General features: G+C 68.3%; 1 protein-coding gene across 2 annotated transcripts in view; it reads left to right on the plus strand.

Annotated features, from left to right (window-relative positions):
* Positions 1-4,545, plus strand: part of Sh3tc1 (SH3 domain and tetratricopeptide repeats 1) — a 32,914-nt gene extending 28,369 nt beyond the window's left edge. For both annotated transcript variants that reach the window (XM_026395343.2, XM_077803198.1), the window contains exons 15-17: positions 502-652; positions 1,451-1,647; positions 4,191-4,545. In XM_026395343.2, the coding sequence (XP_026251128.2) occupies positions 502-652; positions 1,451-1,647; positions 4,191-4,448 (606 nt within the window). In that variant the 3' untranslated portion in view covers positions 4,449-4,545. The remainder of the gene's footprint in view (positions 1-501; positions 653-1,450; positions 1,648-4,190) is intronic.
* The last annotated feature ends 12,017 nt before the right edge of the window (positions 4,546-16,562 follow it).

The following is a 16,562-nucleotide window of genomic DNA, read 5'->3' on the forward strand; positions in this document are numbered from 1 at the left end:
TTCCTGGAATGACCTGGCATGCCCACCAGGGCAGGGCAGAGGCCCAGCCTTGGTCTCTCGCTGGCACCCAGTGGTCTGAAGCAACCCTGGGTGGGAGGGTCTTGTCTGCCTCTTACGGATGAGGAAACAGGCTGGGGGCAAGGGGAGGTGTCAAGGGACATGCACAAGAGACCTGGCCTCCTCCCTCCCCGTCCCCAAGGCTCCTGGGGTGCAGCTGGGCCCCGTCCACATCAGTGTGTTTCAAGTGGAGGGTGCTGGAGCCTCCCCCTCAGGCCCTGGTGGCTGGGGGCAGGAGGCGCTGGTCCAAGACTGGGAGGGGGCGAGTCCGGATGGCCCCCAGCGCCCAGTGTAGCTGTCGGGACCTCGACCGTCCTCCTCCCAGGACTCGGCTGTGGGAAGACCCTAGAGGGGGAGGGGGCGTGGGAAGCTCCGGCCCCGTGGGCTGAGGGGCACTTTGCACCTGGGCGCTGCAGAGGTCTGAGCCACCTCCCCCTGTGACAGGACCGGGCGCTGCCCCTGGCCGTCACCGTGGGGAACCGGGAGGCGGAGCTGCGGCTGTGCAACAAGCTGGTGGCCCTGCTGGCCGCGCTGGAGGCCCCGCAGGAGGGCCTGGAGTTCGCCCACGAGGCCCTGGCTCTCAGCATCACCCTGGGTGAGCCCCTGTCCGCTGCCCAGGGCCAGCCAGTGTCCCGCAAAGGGCAAAGCCCTCTGGGCTCCTCTGCCTCTTCCCTGCCAACTGGGTGCAGGCCAATGGGCACCTGGGGCACTCCTGGCTCTGGGCCTCCGCGGCCTTGGTCCTCCCTGCCCTGGTCACCCTCCCTGCCCTGGTCAGCCACTACTGTTCTCTGGCTGGGGAAATCCCTGTCCCCTTCCCAGAAGCCCCTCCCTTAACTCTCGGTGTCCCTCACCGTGCTGAGCCAGGCCTTCCGTCTCCCTGCAGATGTGGGGAGCCCACAGCAGAGCCTCGTGCACTGCCCACAGGCTCCAGGCGCTGGCCCCGAAGGGGGAGGACGCTGGGGACCACCCAGGCTGGCCTGCCTGTTTGCAGGGGAAGGCCTGGGGCTCCACTGGACAGAGAGTCCCCAAGGCAGGAGGCTCTGCTGGTGACACACTCAGGAAGAGGCCGCAGCAGGTCTGCAGGAGGCCTGAGCCCTAGAGCCCAGGAGCACAGGATGGCACGGCCATCAGGGGTTCCTGGTTACAATCCAGGGAGCTCTGTGCGGGCCCGGAGCAGGGTGTCCAGATCCACCCTTGGCCCACTCCTGAGGTCCAGGGGAAACAGGCGTTGTCCACCCACGTGACAGAGAGGAAAAGCAAGGCCTGGGGGAAGTAACCAGCTGGAGCTGCCCAGTGCTGAGAGGCAGAGCCCGCCCTTGGTCCAGATCGCCCTGCGTCCTGCCCACCCCACAGGGCCATGTCCTCACACCCACCCCCCTACGCCTGTCCCCAGGTGACCGGCTGAATGAGCGAGTGGCCTACCACCGGCTGGCCACCCTGCACCACCGGCTGGGCCACGGCGAGCTGGCCGAGCACTTCTACCTCAAGGCCCTGTCGCTCTGCAGCTCTCCGCTGGAGTTCGAGGAGGAGACGCTGTACTACGTGAAGGTGTACCTGGCGCTCGGCGACATCATCTTCCACGACCTGAAGGTGGGGGCTGCGCTCCGTGGGGGGGCGTGGGCCCTGGGGCCTGGGGCCCAGCCCTCCAGCAGCACCAAGTGGTCTCCCTGGAGCCCCAGGCCTGGCTGTGAGGAGCTTCTAGAAAGGCAGATGCTGTCCAGCCCCTAGGGTGGCCAGGTCAGCCAGGAACTCATGGGGTACAGGACACTCAGTAGCGGGTGTAGTCAGGGGTCTCCTAGAGGTGACGCCAGGCCAGTCTTGATGGTCAAGTAGGAGTTAGCAAGAAAGGGCAGAGGGGGTGGGCTGCCGGGGGGACCCGGATCCTGGGAGACCCGCACTGCAAGATCCGGCCCACCCTGGCCCCCGCTCCAGGCCTGCCCAGGTGCCAGCCGCCTCTCAGGATCCCTCCCAGGACCCTGGGGGAAGGTGACCTTCAAGGCACCCAGGCTGCGCTTCCCAGAGAGGCAACAGGCTCAGGGAGGGGTGCAGAGACCCCCGCAGCCGGGCTGCCCTTCCAGGCCCTGAGCCGGGCCTCTTTCCTGTCCCTGCCCTCAGAGCTCCCTGCAGGTCTCCCAGCCCAGGCCACACTTCACACCACAGCGCAGGGCCTCCTCCCGCTGCGGGCGAGGGAGCCCCAGTTCACGGGCTGAGCTCTCGGGCCCTGACAGGAATCAGGGAGCTGGGGCGCCTGCCCACCCACCCTGAATGCCCGCCCACCCGAACGCCCACCCCTGCCTGGGCTCCTGTGCCCTGCTGTGCGCTGGCGGCACCTGGTGGCCAGACATGGTCCCTGCAGCCTCCTGCTGTGGCCAGGTCCCCATGAACTCAGGCTGCATCTGGCAGCCCCGAGGGACACTCACGTGCCCACCTGTGATTCTGGGGCCAGGGTCTCTGGGAAGGGGCCTTTACCTCCTCCTGGGTACACCCGCCACCTGCCCCGCCCATGGGAGGAAGGAAGGGCAGCCAGAGGCCAAGGTCGGGCCGGATGTGGTGGGGTCAAGGACAGAGAAGTCCCTCTGTTTCCTTTCTGCGCCTCTCGCCCGGCTGTCACCACGGCCTCACCTCGACCTCACGGCCAGCCTCCCACTCCCTCGGGGAGCCTGTGTCCAGGGGCTCAGGGCAGCTGGTCCCTCCAGTGCGCAGCACTTGGCCTGTGGTGCCCCTGGGAAGGGGACAGCAGAAAGCGGAGAGAGGGTGCCCCTGGCAGCTGTCCCTAGCCCCGTCTACCCCGGGGTCCTCGCAGCCAGAGGGGCCAGGCTCAGTGAGGACGGAGGGCCGGGCGAATCCTGAGCTGCCCCCACGGGCACACCCACGGGCTCGCACATGGTCCATGCAACAGGCACACACAGGGGCTTGCACACAGGACACGGGCTTACACACAGGGACACACATGGGCACACACACAGGCTCGCACACGGGCTCGCACACGGGCTCGCACACAGGACACGGGCTCACACACAGGACACAGGCACGCACATGGGCTCGCACATAGAACACGGGCTCGCACACGGGCTCGCACACAGACATGCACACGGGCTTGCACACGGGCTCACACATGGGCACACACACGGGCTCCCACAATGGCTGGCTCCTTCCTGTTCAGTTGGGACGCCTCCTCTTCCAGGAAGCCCTTCCGCCCCAGCCCAGGCGGAGTTGGGGGCCTCCCTGTACCTTCCTCCAGGTCCCCGGCCTGGGAGCCCCAGGCAGCAGGGAGCACCTACTCGCTGCCACACCATCTGTGGTTTTGTCCTCGGGTCCCTGCTCCAGGGGGCAGCAGGGGACAGAGAGGAGAAAGGGCTGTGTGTCTTGTCCCTGGCCCTGGGGACAAGTGAGAGCCAAGGAGGAGAGGGACAGGCCAGCCCAGGTCTTAGGAGGCCTCTGGGGCAGTGGGGGAGGAAAACCTCGGGGGCAGAGGTGGAGATGGCCAAGGGTGGGCGGGCAGGTCCTCACAGGTGCTGGGTGAGGGGCAGGAGGCTGGAGGTGGGTGGGTGTCAGGGGTGCACCCAGGAGGGCCTGGGGAAGATGACATCCGGGAGGTGGCCTGGCCCGGGTCACTTGTCTGCCACCCGCAGCACATGGCCTGGGGGCCGCCAGAGCGGGGACAGACCCTGCAGCCCAGGGGACCCAGCCCAGCCTGGGAGGGAGGGGCCCGAGGGGGCGACCAGTGGGGGACAGGGTGGGGGGAGGGGGGAGAGGAGCTCACAGAGCGGCCGTCCTCCAACACCAGGCAGCGGGGACGCTGCTCCAGGCCCGACTCTGGGTCACACTGGGAGCGCTTGGCCCCACCCCGCCATGGGAGCTGCTGGTCCTCCTGGGGGAGCTTCCAGGAAGCGCGTTGGTTGGTCACGAGGACCCGGGAGTTGGGCCGCCCACGGGGCAGAGCTCAGAGCCCCCATCTGCAGGCTCGGCCGTGGTCAGCCGTGACCCTGTGGCCAGCAGACACGGAGCCCCGGGGTGCCGCGGAGGTGGGCTGTGGGCAGGCCAGCGGGTGGAGGAGCCGCGGGCCTGGGGCGGGGACCTGGGGCTGGGCTCCGAGTGGGAAGCCGCCTGCTCACACCACCTCCCTGCCTCAGGACCCCTTCGACGCAGCGGGCTACTACCAGCTGGCGTTGGCCGCGGCCGTGGACCTGGGCCACAAGAAGGCCCAGCTGAAGATCTACTCGCGCCTGGCCACCATCTATCACCACTTCCTCATGGACCGCGAGATGTCCCTCTTCTTCTACCAGAAGGCCAGGACCTTCGCCTCCGAGCTCAACGCCCGCAGGACCAACCTGGTGCCCCAGCGCTTCTGCAGCAGGGCCCCCTGGCTGGCCCCCGGCCACCTGCCCTGACGCCCAGGGACTGGCCCTGGGAAGGACCTCTGCCTTCCTGGGGCTCTGGGGGCTCCTGGCAGGCTGGACGCAGGGAAATAGCAATAAATCTCTCCAGCGACCAACTGGCCTCTCCCGGTGTGGCCTGTGAGTCTCCTTTTCAGCCTCCGCCTCCCGGCCTGTCAAATGATGAAGAGGTGGCGGGAGCCAGGCAGGATCCTTTGTCAGCCCTGTCCTCCCTCCCAGCGTCTGGAGCTGCCCTGTCCTCAAAATGCTCAGTATGTGAGGAGTTGGGACTGTTATGACCCCAGTTAAAGAAACGTAGGCACAGAGAGGTTGAGTGTGTTACCCACTGTCACACAGCAGGTAGGGGCTGAGCCCCTGAGCCCAGGGCAGTAACTACCACACCACCCTACCAGCCTGCCTTTAGGCCTTGCTGGTGGCTCCCGGACCTTCTCACTTCTCAGGGGTCACAGGCTAGGGGAGAGAGGCCTAAGTACTGTCCACTGAGTCCTGTGGCCCAGGACCTTGCTGGGCTGAGCCTGGTGGGGCAGCCCCAGCCCCCTCAGCCCTGCAAGAAGTGGGCAGTTGGTAAAAGGCTCTCCACCTCTCCCTTCTGGCCACTAGCCTCAGCCCTGTCCCCAGGAACTCTGGGTGCCATGGGCATCCAGGCCCCTGGGAAGGGGACCAGGTGGTGTCTTCACCGACCTCCAGGCAGGGAGACCGAGGCTCGGAGGCGCAGGGTCCTGGGAGGGCCTGCCCCTCCCCACTGTGCTGCCTGAGCCCCTCTTGCAAGCATGATTTCTAGTGAGGGGGGTTTGGAGCAGACTGGGCCATTGTGAGGTCAGCCAGCCCTCCCTGTGCCCAGAGCCTCTAAAAGAAACCTCACTGCCTCCCCAGCCTCCTAGGACAGAACGGGCCTGGAGAGGGAGGGGCTGTAGGCAGAGCCTGGGGTGGAACTGGAGGGGCTGCTGACCGGTCTCCACCAGCCCACGCGGCTCCCAGCCTCGCCCACCAGGGGGCAGCAGAGAGCGCTCCCAGCCCCCTCAGGGGGCCTTGGCTGGGGAGGCAGGGGGCCTCCTGCTGCCCTGTTCTGTGGGACCAGGAGGAGGGCACGGGCAACTTGGGCCAGAAGTGCTGTCGCAGCCACCCTGAGGACCAGGTCTCTGAAGTCACCGCCCCTGGACAGCGTCCACCTCTCCACATGGGCTGGGTCCACAGGCCCAGCTGTCCTCTGCCACCTGCCTGGGAGCACAGGGCCTCAGAGAGCTGGTACCTCTGGGCCTCAGCCCAGTTACCAGGAGATGAAGGCAACATGTGGGGTGCAGAGAGCCTGAGCCAGCGCTGCCCAGCCTGGCCACAGCTGCTGGGATGACCACAGGACTGACTCCAGCCTCCACGGAACACTAAACCAGAGGCTGAGTAACTCTGGTCAACTTGCTTCACCTCTCAGACCTTCTGTCTCTTCATCAGTACCAGAGGGAAACCCTTCCTAAGGTCCCGGGAAGAAGGGAGAAAGCGTGAAGAGTGAGAGCTGAGCCGCGTGCAGCTCGGGCCGCGGCCTCTGTGGCTGAGGGACAGAGCTCAGCTGGCTTGGGCACAGGCCTGCTGGACTTCAGCCCTGCTCTGCCCTTCGAGGCCAGGCCCAGGCAGCACATGCCCCCTTCCAGCAGAGTGGACATGAGGCCACCCAGGGGCCTGTGCCAGGGCCTCTGCAGCACAGGCTGCCTGTGCAGACCCCGTGCCTCCCGTGCGCTCACCACCCACTGACCAGTCTGTGGGCCGCTGCAGGCCAGGAGCAGCTGAGCCACGCCCAGGGCTGGGGATGAGTCCCCACTCCTTCTAGGGCTCCCTGGGATTGTCCTCTGGACACAGAAGAGCAGCCTTCTGCCAGGGCCACAGAGCCCAGCTCTGTCCCGCGTGGCCGGCTGCCTGGCAGCCCACCAGGCACACGTCCAGGCTGGGCTCTTGCTCTGGACGGGGCCTCTGAGGTCCAGAGAGGGTGGGAGCCCCCAGCACGTCTGCTGTCATCTGCGTCCACCACAGTGGCCAGTGGCCCTGACCAGGCACAGGTGTTAGGAAGGTGGTGCTGCCCAGCAAGGCAGCCGGCTCTCCCCAGGGCAGGGGGGAGAGGGCACCTGGAGGGACTTCCCAGTCCTCAGGGGGCTTCACGCGGGCCCTGGGGTCCCCGTCCTGCAAATGCAGAGTGTCCAGGTGTCCCTGCTGGGGCTTGGGGTGCCCTTGGGCTCTTGCCTGCACCATCTGGGACCTCAGCTTTGTGTTCTAGTGGCTGTCCACTGGCACGTCCTCGGGCGTCCAGGGCCTGACCTCACGCCTGGGGAGCAGGTGACGGGGAAGTCAGCTGGGCTTTCCCCAGGAGCCCAGCAGTCCCCTTCAACTGCCCACAAGGACAGGGGCCCCATCTGCACAGCGCTGAGCTCCGCCACAGCCACGTCCCCTGACCCTGAGCCTGGACCTCTGACCACCCACACAGACCACAGCCTGGCCTCCAGGCTCGCGATCCGCCGCCTGGGCTGGTCTCCTTTCTGAAAGGAGGGACTCCAGGGCCGAGCCATGTGGCCAGGCATCAGGGCCATGGGGACAGCAGGGGGCGGTAAGCGCTGGCCGCAGAGTGAGGAGCCCTCCCTGGGGCCGGGGGGAAGTCTGTCCGGGAGACACACAGTCCCAGTGCCCCGCCCGTCCCCAGAACTCAGCCCGAGGCCAGCAGGGCCTCCCCTGCCCTCCCAGCCGCTGCCCGGGCCGCCCAGCATCCCCCTGCCAGTGGCTGGAGAAGGCCGTCCAAAACCCCTCACACTGGACAGCCCGCTCCAGGGCAGCGGCCGGCGGGAGGCCCACTGGGTGGGTCATCAGCACCAGGAGGAGCTGCAGACGCACCCATTCCCGCCACGGCCTGGTCGCGGGCCAACGCGGCCGGCTGGCCCTGCCTTACCCAGGGTCCCCGCCTGGCCGCAGAGACTTAGGCCTCTGTCCCTCTGGGGACAGCCCTCCCTGGGCAGGAAGAGCCCTGGCTGTGGACGGGACCCCTGGTGGGCCCTCTGTGTGAGTCAAGGCTGTGAACAAACCCAGGCAGACCCCAAAAGGACACAAAGGCAGAAGGCCCCCGTCTGTGCCCAGTGGGCAGCGGCACGGCCCCTGGGCCTGCTGGGGTCCCGCCAGGCTGGCAGAGGACACAGAAGCAGCCGCTGACAGAGGGCTCAGGGTCCCCCTCGCCCAGGCACAGCAGGACAGAGGGGAAGAAACACAAGTGGGCACCTTCGGAGGTGACCTTCAGAGGTAACCCCAGAGAGTCCCCGTCTCAGGCGCAAGACCAGGTGCGGGGAGAGAGCCCGGCTCCTGCAGGAGCTCAGGGAGGCCGGCCGCGGCCCCACCACAGAGCTGGACTGGAGAGGAGGCCGTCCCGGGACCTCAGCTCACCTACTGGCCCACGGCAGCAGAGCCCCGCGGCTCCTCCCACAGGGTCCCCGGCCTGCGTCCGCTTCAGAACCGGATCCTCGGTCGTGTGGGAGACGGAAGGGCCGGGCGTCCACACTCCAGCTCCCACAGGGGGCAGGGGGCCTGTCCTGTCAGCGGCCATCCTCCCTGTGACCAAGGCCTGCCCCAAGCCACCTGCGAAGAGGGGCTCGTCCTGGCTCAGGCTCCGGGGCAGCCGGCCGTGGTCAGTGCCCCGTGCTCCAGCCTCACGGTCTCAGCGAGCGGGCACGGGGCGGGCACGGGGCGGGCACGGGGCGGGCACGGGGCGGGCAGGGCAGCCCAAGGCTGGGGCTGGAGGAGAGGAAGGGCGGTTGAGTTCTTGCGGGGTTCCGAGAGTGAGTGCGCACGCAGCCCGGTGTCCGGGAGAGCTGGGGGGGGGGGGGGTTCTGGTGGGGGTGTGCTGTTGCTGGGGGCCTCGTGGGTGGCGTTCGGGAGAGTCCCGGGGAGTGTGCGTGGAGTGCTGCTGCAGTTCAGGCAATAAAGTTTCCTGTTTGAAGATACAAGTGCTGTGTGGCGGCTCGGTGATCTGTGCCCAGCCAGACTGCGGCATTTGGTGGCCCGTACGAAGGGGGGAATAACATGGGCAGGTCCAGTGACCAGGCCTGACGTCCAGCGGTCATTGTCGGATGGGGAACTGAGCTGGCATGGCAGAGCTGGGCTGTGCCCACTTCCTGCCTCCCCTGGACTCAGAGCAGCCCCAGTGAGCCCAGAGGGTCCCTGCCACCCACCACTGGGCAAAGGAGTTGCCACCCTGGGGCCCTGGAGGTGGTGCCCAGGCCTGGGCATCTGGCAGACGCTGGGAGCTGGGGCCTGGGATCCACAGGGCTAGGGCCAGGGGCAGAACTTGGCCTTGTGGAGGCAGATGGACAAGGGCTGAGGCCAGCGTCCTGAGGCAGCTTCGGTTCTGGAAAAGCACCTTAAATAGGAGACTCATAAGTGGTGGCACCTTGGCACCAAGGTGTGTGAGGTCCCAGCCCCCGCCGCCTGACGCCCTCCTGCCAACGTGGGCTGCCCTCTGCGACTGCTGCCTGGCGAGTGGCCCCCCGTGCCCCTCGGTGTTCCTGAGGTTCCCCCCCCGTGCCCCTAGGTGTCCCTGAGGTTCCCCTCCCCGTGCCCCTAGGTGTCCCTGAGGTTCCCCCCCCCCGTGCCCCTAGGTGTCCCTGAGGTCCCCCCCCGTGCCCCTAGGTGTCCCTGGGGTTCCCCCCCCCGTGCCCCTCGGTGTTCCTGAGGTTCCCCCCCCCCGTGCCCCTAGGTGTCCCTGAGGTCCCCCCCCCGTGCCCCTTGGTGTTCCTGAGGTCCCCCCCCCGTGCCCCTAGGTGTCCCTGAGGTTCCCCCCCCCCGTGCCCCTAGGTGTTCCTGAGGTTCCCCCCCCCGTGCCCCTCGGTGTTCCTGAGGTTCCCCCCCCCCGTGCCCCTAGGTGTCCCTGAGGTCCCCCCCGTGCCCCTAGGTGTCCCTGAGGTTCCCCCCCCCGTGCCCTTCGGTGTCCCTGAGGTTCCCCCCCCCCGTGCCCCTCGGTGTCCCTGAGGTTCCCCCCCGTGCCCCTAGGTGTCCCTGAGGTTCCCCCACGTGCCCCTCGGTGTCCCTGAGGTTCCCCCTCCCGTGCCCCTAGGTGTCCCTGAGGTTCCCCCCCCCGTGCCCCTAGGTGTCCCTGAGGTTCCCCCCCCCGTGCCCCTAGGTGTCCCTGAGGTTCCCCCCCGTGCCCCTAGGTGTCCCTGAGGTTCCCCCCCGTGCCCCTAGGTGTCCCTGAGGTACCCCCCCCCGTGCCCCTAGGTGTCCCTGAGGTTCCCCCCCCATGCCCCTAGGTGTCCCTGAGGTTCCCCCCCGTGCCCCTAGGTGTCCCTGAGGTTCCCCCCCCGTGCCCCTAGGTGTCCCTGAGGTTCCCCCCCCGTGCCCCTAGGTGTCCCTGAGGTTCCCCCCCGTGCCCCTAGGTGTCCCTGAGGTTCCCCCCCGTGCCCCTAGGTGTCCCTGAGGTTCCCCCCCCCGTGCCCCTAGGTGTCCCTGAGGTTCCCCCCCCCGTGCCCCTAGGTGTTCCTGAGGTTCCCCCACGTGCCCCTAAGTGTCCCTGAGGTTCCTCCCCCCCCCGTGCCCCTAGGTGTCCCTGAGGTTCCCCCCAGTGCCCCTAGGTGTCCCTGAGGTTCCCCCCCGTGCCCCTAGGTGTCCCTGAGGTTCCCCCCCCCGTGCCCCTAGGTGTCCCTGAGGTTCCCCCCCGTGCCCCTAGGTGTCCCTGAGGTTCCCCCCCGTGCCCCTAGGTGTTCCTGAGGTTCCCCCCGTGCCCCTAGGTGTCCCTGAGGTTCCCCCCCCCTTGCCCCTAGGTGTCCCTGAGGTTCCCCCCCCGTGCCCCTAGGTGTCCCTGAGGTTCCCCCCCCGTACCCCTAGGTGTCCCTGAGGTTCCTCCCCCCCGTGCCCCTAGGTGTCCCTGAGGTTCCTCCCCCCCGTGCCCCTAGGTGTCCCTGAGGTTCCTCCCCCCCGTGCCCCTAGGTGTCCCTGAGGTTCCTCCCCCCGTGCCCCTAGGTGTCCCTGAGGTTCCCCCCCCCGTGCCCCTAGGTGTCCCTGAGGTTCCCCCCCCCGTGCCCCTAGGTGTCCCTGAGGTTCCCCCCCGTGCCCCTAGGTGTCCCTGAGGTTCCCCCCCCCGTGCCCCTAGGTGTCCCTGAGGTTCCCCCCCCCGTGGCCCTAGGTGTCCCTGAGGTTCCCCCCCCCGTGCCCCTAGGTGTCCCTGAGGTTCCCCCCCGTGCCCTTCGGTGTCCCTGAGGTTCCCCCCCCGTGCCCCTCGGTGTCCCTGAGGTTCCCCCCCCCGTGCCCCTAGGTGTCCCTGAGGTTCCCCCCCCTTGCCCCTAGGTGTCCCTGAGGTTCCCCCCCCCCGTGCCCCTAGGTGTCCCTGAGGTTCCCCCACGTGCCCCTAGGTGTCCCTGAGGTTCCCCCTCCCGTGCCCCTAGGTGTCCCTGAGGTTCCCCCCCCATGCCCCTAGGTGTCCCTGAGGTTCCCCCCCCCCGTGCCCCTAGGTGTCCCTGAGGTTCCCCCCCGTGCCCCTAGATGTTCCTGAGGTTCCTCCCCATGCCCCTAGGTGTCCCTGAGGTACCCCCCCCCGTGTCCCTAGGTGTCCCTGAGGTTCCCCCCCCATGCCCCTAGGTGTCCCTGAGGTTCCCCCCCCCGTGCCCCTAGGTGTCCCTGAGGTTCCCCCCGTGCCCCTAGGTGTCCCTGAGGTTCCCCCTCCCGTGCCCCTAGGTGTCCCTGAGGTTCCCCCCCCATGCCCCTAGGTGTCCCTGAGGTTCCCCCCCCCCGTGCCCCTAGGTGTCCCTGAGGTTCCCCCCCCGTGCCCCTAGATGTTCCTGAGGTTCCTCCCCATGCCCCTAGGTGTCCCTGAGGTACCCCCCCCCGTGTCCCTAGGTGTCCCTGAGGTTCCCCCCCCATGCCCCTAGGTGTCCCTGAGGTTCCCCCCCCCGTGCCCCTAGGTGTCCCTGAGGTTCCCCCCGTGCCCCTAGGTGTCCCTGAGGTTCCCCCCCCCGTGCCCCTAGGTGTCCCTGAGGTTCCCCCCCCCGTGCCCCTAGGTGTCCCTGAGGTTCCCCCACGTGCCCCTCGGTGTCCCTGAGGTTCCCCCTCCCGTGCCCCTAGGTGTCCCTGAGGTTCCCCCCCCCCGTGCCCCTAGGTGTCCCTGAGGTTCCCTCCCCCCGTGCCCCTAGGTGTCCCTGAGGTTCCCCCCCGTGCCCCCTAGGTGTCCCTGAGGTTCCCCCCCCATGCCCCTAGGTGTCCCTGAGGTTCCCCCCCGTGCCCCTAGGTGTCCCTGAGGTTCCCCCACCCCGTGCCCCTAGGTGTTCCTGAGGTTCCCCCCCGTGCCCCTAGGTGTCCCTGAAGTTCCCCCCCGTGCCCCCTAGGTGTCCCTGAGGTTCCCCCCCCATGCCCCTAGGTGTCCCTGAGGTTCCCCCCCCGTGCCCCTGAGGTTCCCCCCCCATGCCCCTAGGTGTCCCTGAGGTCCCCCCCACGTGCCCCTGAGGTTCCCCCCCATGCCCCTAGGTGTCCCTGAGGTTCCCCCCCCCCCGTGCTCCTGTGGTTCCCCCCCCCCGTGCCCCTAGGTGTCCCTGAGGTTCCCCCCCCCGTGCCCCTAGGTGTCCCTGAGGTTCCCCCCCCCCTGCCCCTAGGTGTCCCTGAGGTTCCCCCCCCTGTGCCCCTAGGTGTCCCTGAGGTTCCCCCCCCCGTGCCCCTAGGTGTCCCTGAGGTTCCCCCCCCCCCCCGTGCTCCTGAGGTTCCCCCCCCCGTGCCCCTAGGTGTCCCTGAGGTTCCCGCCCCCCCGTGCCCCTAGGTGTCCCTGAGGTTCCCCCCCCTGTGCCCCTAGGTGTCCCTGAGGTTCCCCCCCCCCGTGCCCCTAGGTGTCCCTGAGGTTCCCCCCCCCCGTGCCCCTGAGGTTCCCCCCCCATGCCCCTAGGTGTCCCTGAGGTCCCCCCCGTGCCCCTAGGTGTCCCTGAGGTTCCCCCCCGTGCCCCTAGGTGTCCCTGAGGTTCCCCCCCGTGCCCCTAGGTGTCCCTGAGGTTCCCCCCCCGTGCCCTTCGGTGTCCCTGAGGTTCCCCCCCCCGTGCCCCTCGGTGTCCCTGAGGTTCCCCCCCGTGCCCCTAGGTGTCCCTGAGGTTCCCCCCCCTTGCCCCTAGGTGTCCCTGAGGTTCCCCCCCCCCCCGTGCCCCTAGGTGTCCCTGAGGTTCCCCCCCGTGCCCTTCGGTGTCCCTGAGGTTCCCCCCCCCCGTGCCCCTCGGTGTCCCTGAGGTTCCCCCCCGTGCCCCTAGGTGTCCCTGAGGTTCCCCCCCCATGCCCCTAGGTGTCCCTGAGGTTCCCCCCCCCGTGCCCCTAGGTGTCCCTGAGGTTCCCCCCGTGCCCCTAGGTGTCCCTGAGGTTCCCCCCCCCGTGCCCCTAGGTGTCCCTGAGGTTCCCCCACGTGCCCCTCGGTGTCCCTGAGGTTCCCCCTCCCGTGCCCCTAGGTGTCCCTGAGGTTCCCCCTCCCGTGCCCCTAGGTGTCCCTGAGGTTCCCTCCCCCCGTGCCCCCTAGGTGTTCCTGAGGTTCCCCCCCCATGCCCCTAGGTGTCCCTGAGGTTCCCCCCCCCCGTGCCCCTGAGGTTCCCCCCCCATGCCCCTAGGTGTCCCTGAGGTCCCCCCCCCGTGCCCCTGAGGTTCCCCCCCCATGCCCCTAGGTGTCCCTGAGGTTCCCCCCCCCCCCCGTGCTCCTGTGGTTCCCCCCCCCCCGTGCCCCTAGGTGTCCCTGAGGTTCCCCCCCCCCGTGCCCCTAGGTGTCCCTGAGGTTCCCCCCCCCGCCCCTAGGTGTCCCTGAGGTTCCCCCCCCTGTGCCCCTAGGTGTCCCTGAGGTTCCCCCCCCCCGTGCCCCTAGGTGTCCCTGAGGTTCCCCCCCCCCCGTGCTCCTGAGGTTCCCCCCCCCCGTGCCCCTAGGTGTCCCTGAGGTTCCCGCCCCCCCGTGCCCCTAGGTGTCCCTGAGGTTCCCCCCCCTGTGCCCCTAGGTGTCCCTGAGGTTCCCCCCCCCGTGCCCCTAGGTGTCCCTGAGGTTCCCCCCCCCCCCGTGCCCCTAGGTGTCCCTGAGGTTCCCCCCCCCGTGCCCCTGAGGTTCCCCCCCCATGCCCCTAGGTGTCCCTGAGGTCCCCCCCCGTGCCCCTCGGTGTCCCTGAGGTTCCCACTCCCCCATCCCCACCCCCGTGCCCCTCGGTGTCCCCGAGCTGCTGTGAGAAGCGTCGCCTCAGCACCGGCACCTGGCGGCCGGTGCCCAGCAGTTCTGAGGCCCCCTGGCTCCCAGCAGAGACCTTGCTGTGTGCTGGCCCCGTGCCTGCCGTGGGCCCAGAGCCCACTCCTACCCACAGCTGGGGCAGGTCTCAACATGGCCACCTCGAGGGCAGCCCGTCTGTCCACTGTGGCCTCGTCCACTTTTATTAACTGGTGTTTGGCGAAACGCTTCCTTCCAGCGCTCGCTGTGTGGACCGCCTGCCCTGAGCACCGGGTGGCGCTGCCTTCCTCCCTGGACCGTCCAAGGCCAGGTCCTCCACTCCCAGGCCACCAGGAGACACCTCCAGGGGCCTCCCTCACAGACCCAAGCTCCCGAGGCCACGAGGCCCCCAGGACACCCTGGCTCACTCGAGGCGTGGGGAAAGTCGATGAGGGAGGCTATTCCGGGCAGAGCAAGGCCGACCAAGGAAGGGTGAGGTTCTCAGGACAATGAGTCGTAGGGTGTGGGCTGCAGGGAGGGTCGATCAAGCAGGCTGCCAGATGAGAGGGCTGCCGGCCAGGCCCGGCAAGCGTCACACTGACGAGAAGCAGTCTGCTCCAGGCCTTGGTCCCAGCTCCCCTCCCAGGGCTCTGCTGCCTCACGCTCAGCACGCCCACCTAGTACCACTAGCCAGTGGCAGCCAGGTAACAAGACAGACGTCCTTTCAAAGCTAATCCTGGGTGACAGCAAGGTGAACCGGGTGGGCCCCAGACTGGAGGGACAGCCAAGCCGTGAAGCTTCCACGAGGCACACGGGCTCCCCCTGGGTCCTGTGGCTCCTCCTTCCTGCACCTGCCTGGGCCGATGGAGCACTGCCCAGGTGGGAGGGGAGGGGACAGACCAGGCGCTCTCCAGCCTCTCCAGGACCCCAGCTCCAGGGACACGCCCCAGGCTCCAGCAATCCCACCTGCCCCGTCCCTGCAGCCCTGGGGGCGGCCCAGCTCCCGGCTCAGCTGCGTCCTGTCCTTCCTGAGCCATGTCCTCTCCTGTCCTGTCCTTCCTGAGCCATGTCCTCTCCTGTCCTGTCCTTCCTGAGCCATGTCCTCTCCTGTCCTGTCCTTCCTGAGCCATGTCCTCTCCTGTTCCCGTCCCCCCCCGGGATTGTCTTTGCTGACTCCGTATTTAGAAGAAGGTGCAGAGTCCCGTCCTCTCCCTGGTCCCTCCTAGGGATCCCATCTCCTGGACCCAGCGCACCTCCAGCCGAGCGCTGACCTCGCAGGGCTCCACGTCCTGTGTCACAGTGGATTGTGTGACCAGCACTGCAACCCAGACGCAGAACCGTCCCCTGCACGAGGACAACCCTGCACTGCCCCGCGGAGCCACCCCATCCCCACCCCCACCTCGGCCCTGGGCCGCCACGGCCCCTCACCCCTGTGGGCCACTGGTTCAAGGTGACGCAGGGGGAAGAGTGTGATGGGTGACATGCAGGTGTCACTTGGGCCCACAGGGATCAGAAGGCACTCGCTCCCTCTCGGGGCTGGGCAGTGGCCCCGGCCTGCACAGGATGGAGTGGCCACACCACGGCTTGCTTGGGGTCCATCCTGCACACGCCCCTATCGCCCGTCTGGGGTGAGGCCAACGCAGCTGCTGTGGGGTCACACTGGTCTCTGGGGGGGACATGGCCTCCATCTCCCTGCTGTGAGCCCCCAGGTGCCCCGCTGGCTCTGACTTGTATGGGTGGCTTTTTAAGAAGCCGCCAGACCCTCCCCCTCTCCCGGGAGGGTTCTGACTGTGTGCAAACCCGAGGAGACCCGCTGTGGCTGGGGTAGCTGCCATGCCCCTGGGTCGGCCCCATGGGGAACCGGCTGTCCAGCTCCTTCTGAGAAAGGCAGAGCCCGGAAAGCACCGCCGGCCGGCCTGACTGTGCCTGCTCTTGTCCCCTCGGCCGTCAGGAGCTGTCCTGGAGCTCGGCTCTGCAGGCTGTGTGCTGCCCTGAGTCGCTCCGCAGAGCGCAGGGCCGCGGGGCGCGGGCTGAAGGCTCACCAGCCACAGCTCATGCTCAGGCGCCCTCATTCAGGCTCATGCTCCACAATCAATCCAGGCAGCTCAGGGGTCCCAGGAAGCCCCGTCAGGCTGGCCCAGGGAGCAAGGTCCCTTCTCCGGCCTGCAGGGCCCCGAGGACCCCCTGCCTGCACCTGCTCCGGGCACCAGGCCCTCTGCAGCCCCTCCTCTGCCCACCACCCTCCTGCGCCCCTCACAAGGGCCTCGCGGTCAGACCCAGGCCCCGGATGGCTCCAAGCCACCCGGCTTCCTCACAAGGTCCCCTGGCAGGGTGGGCTGGGCCTGTCTTCTCGGGCCACTGTGCCGCCTGCTACCCAGGTGACCTGAGAGTCTCTGTGACCCTTGCTGCTCCCTGATGGTCCCCAAGGAGAACGTGCAGGTCCGTCACCACAAGCGTCAGCAGTGACACTACTGATGAGTCACTTGTGAAACAAGTTCTTCCCAGTGTAGAAACAGAAAGGCACAGATGGCGTCCCTGCGTTGGTGCCCCCTGGGCCGTCCCTGCGTCGGTGCCCCCTGGGCCATCCCTGCGTCGATGCCCCCTGGGCTGCACTGGTGAACAATAAAGGAAGCGCTCCTGCCCGGGTCATGGCGGCTGGCCTCCTGGGAGCAGAGGTCAGCCCCGGGTCCAGCAGCCCAGGCCCCACAACAGCTGGAGTGGCCTCTCCCTGCTCCATCTTGCCTCCAGGAAGACTCTCAGGGTGGCAAGGGTGGAAGGACGTCCATCCTGGCTGGACATGCCTGGGGGGCAGGACTGTGGGCTGGACGGTGACAGACACACAGACACTGCAGTCTCCCGCGGAGCCACACGCCACACAAACCACGCACACGCGTGTGCAGCACACATGTCCACAGGCAGTGCAGACACACGTCGCAAACACACGACACGCATGT

Source organism: Urocitellus parryii, chromosome 10 (genome assembly GCF_045843805.1).
Source record: "Urocitellus parryii isolate mUroPar1 chromosome 10, mUroPar1.hap1, whole genome shotgun sequence".
Classification (NCBI taxonomy): Eukaryota; Metazoa; Chordata; class Mammalia; order Rodentia; family Sciuridae; genus Urocitellus; species Urocitellus parryii.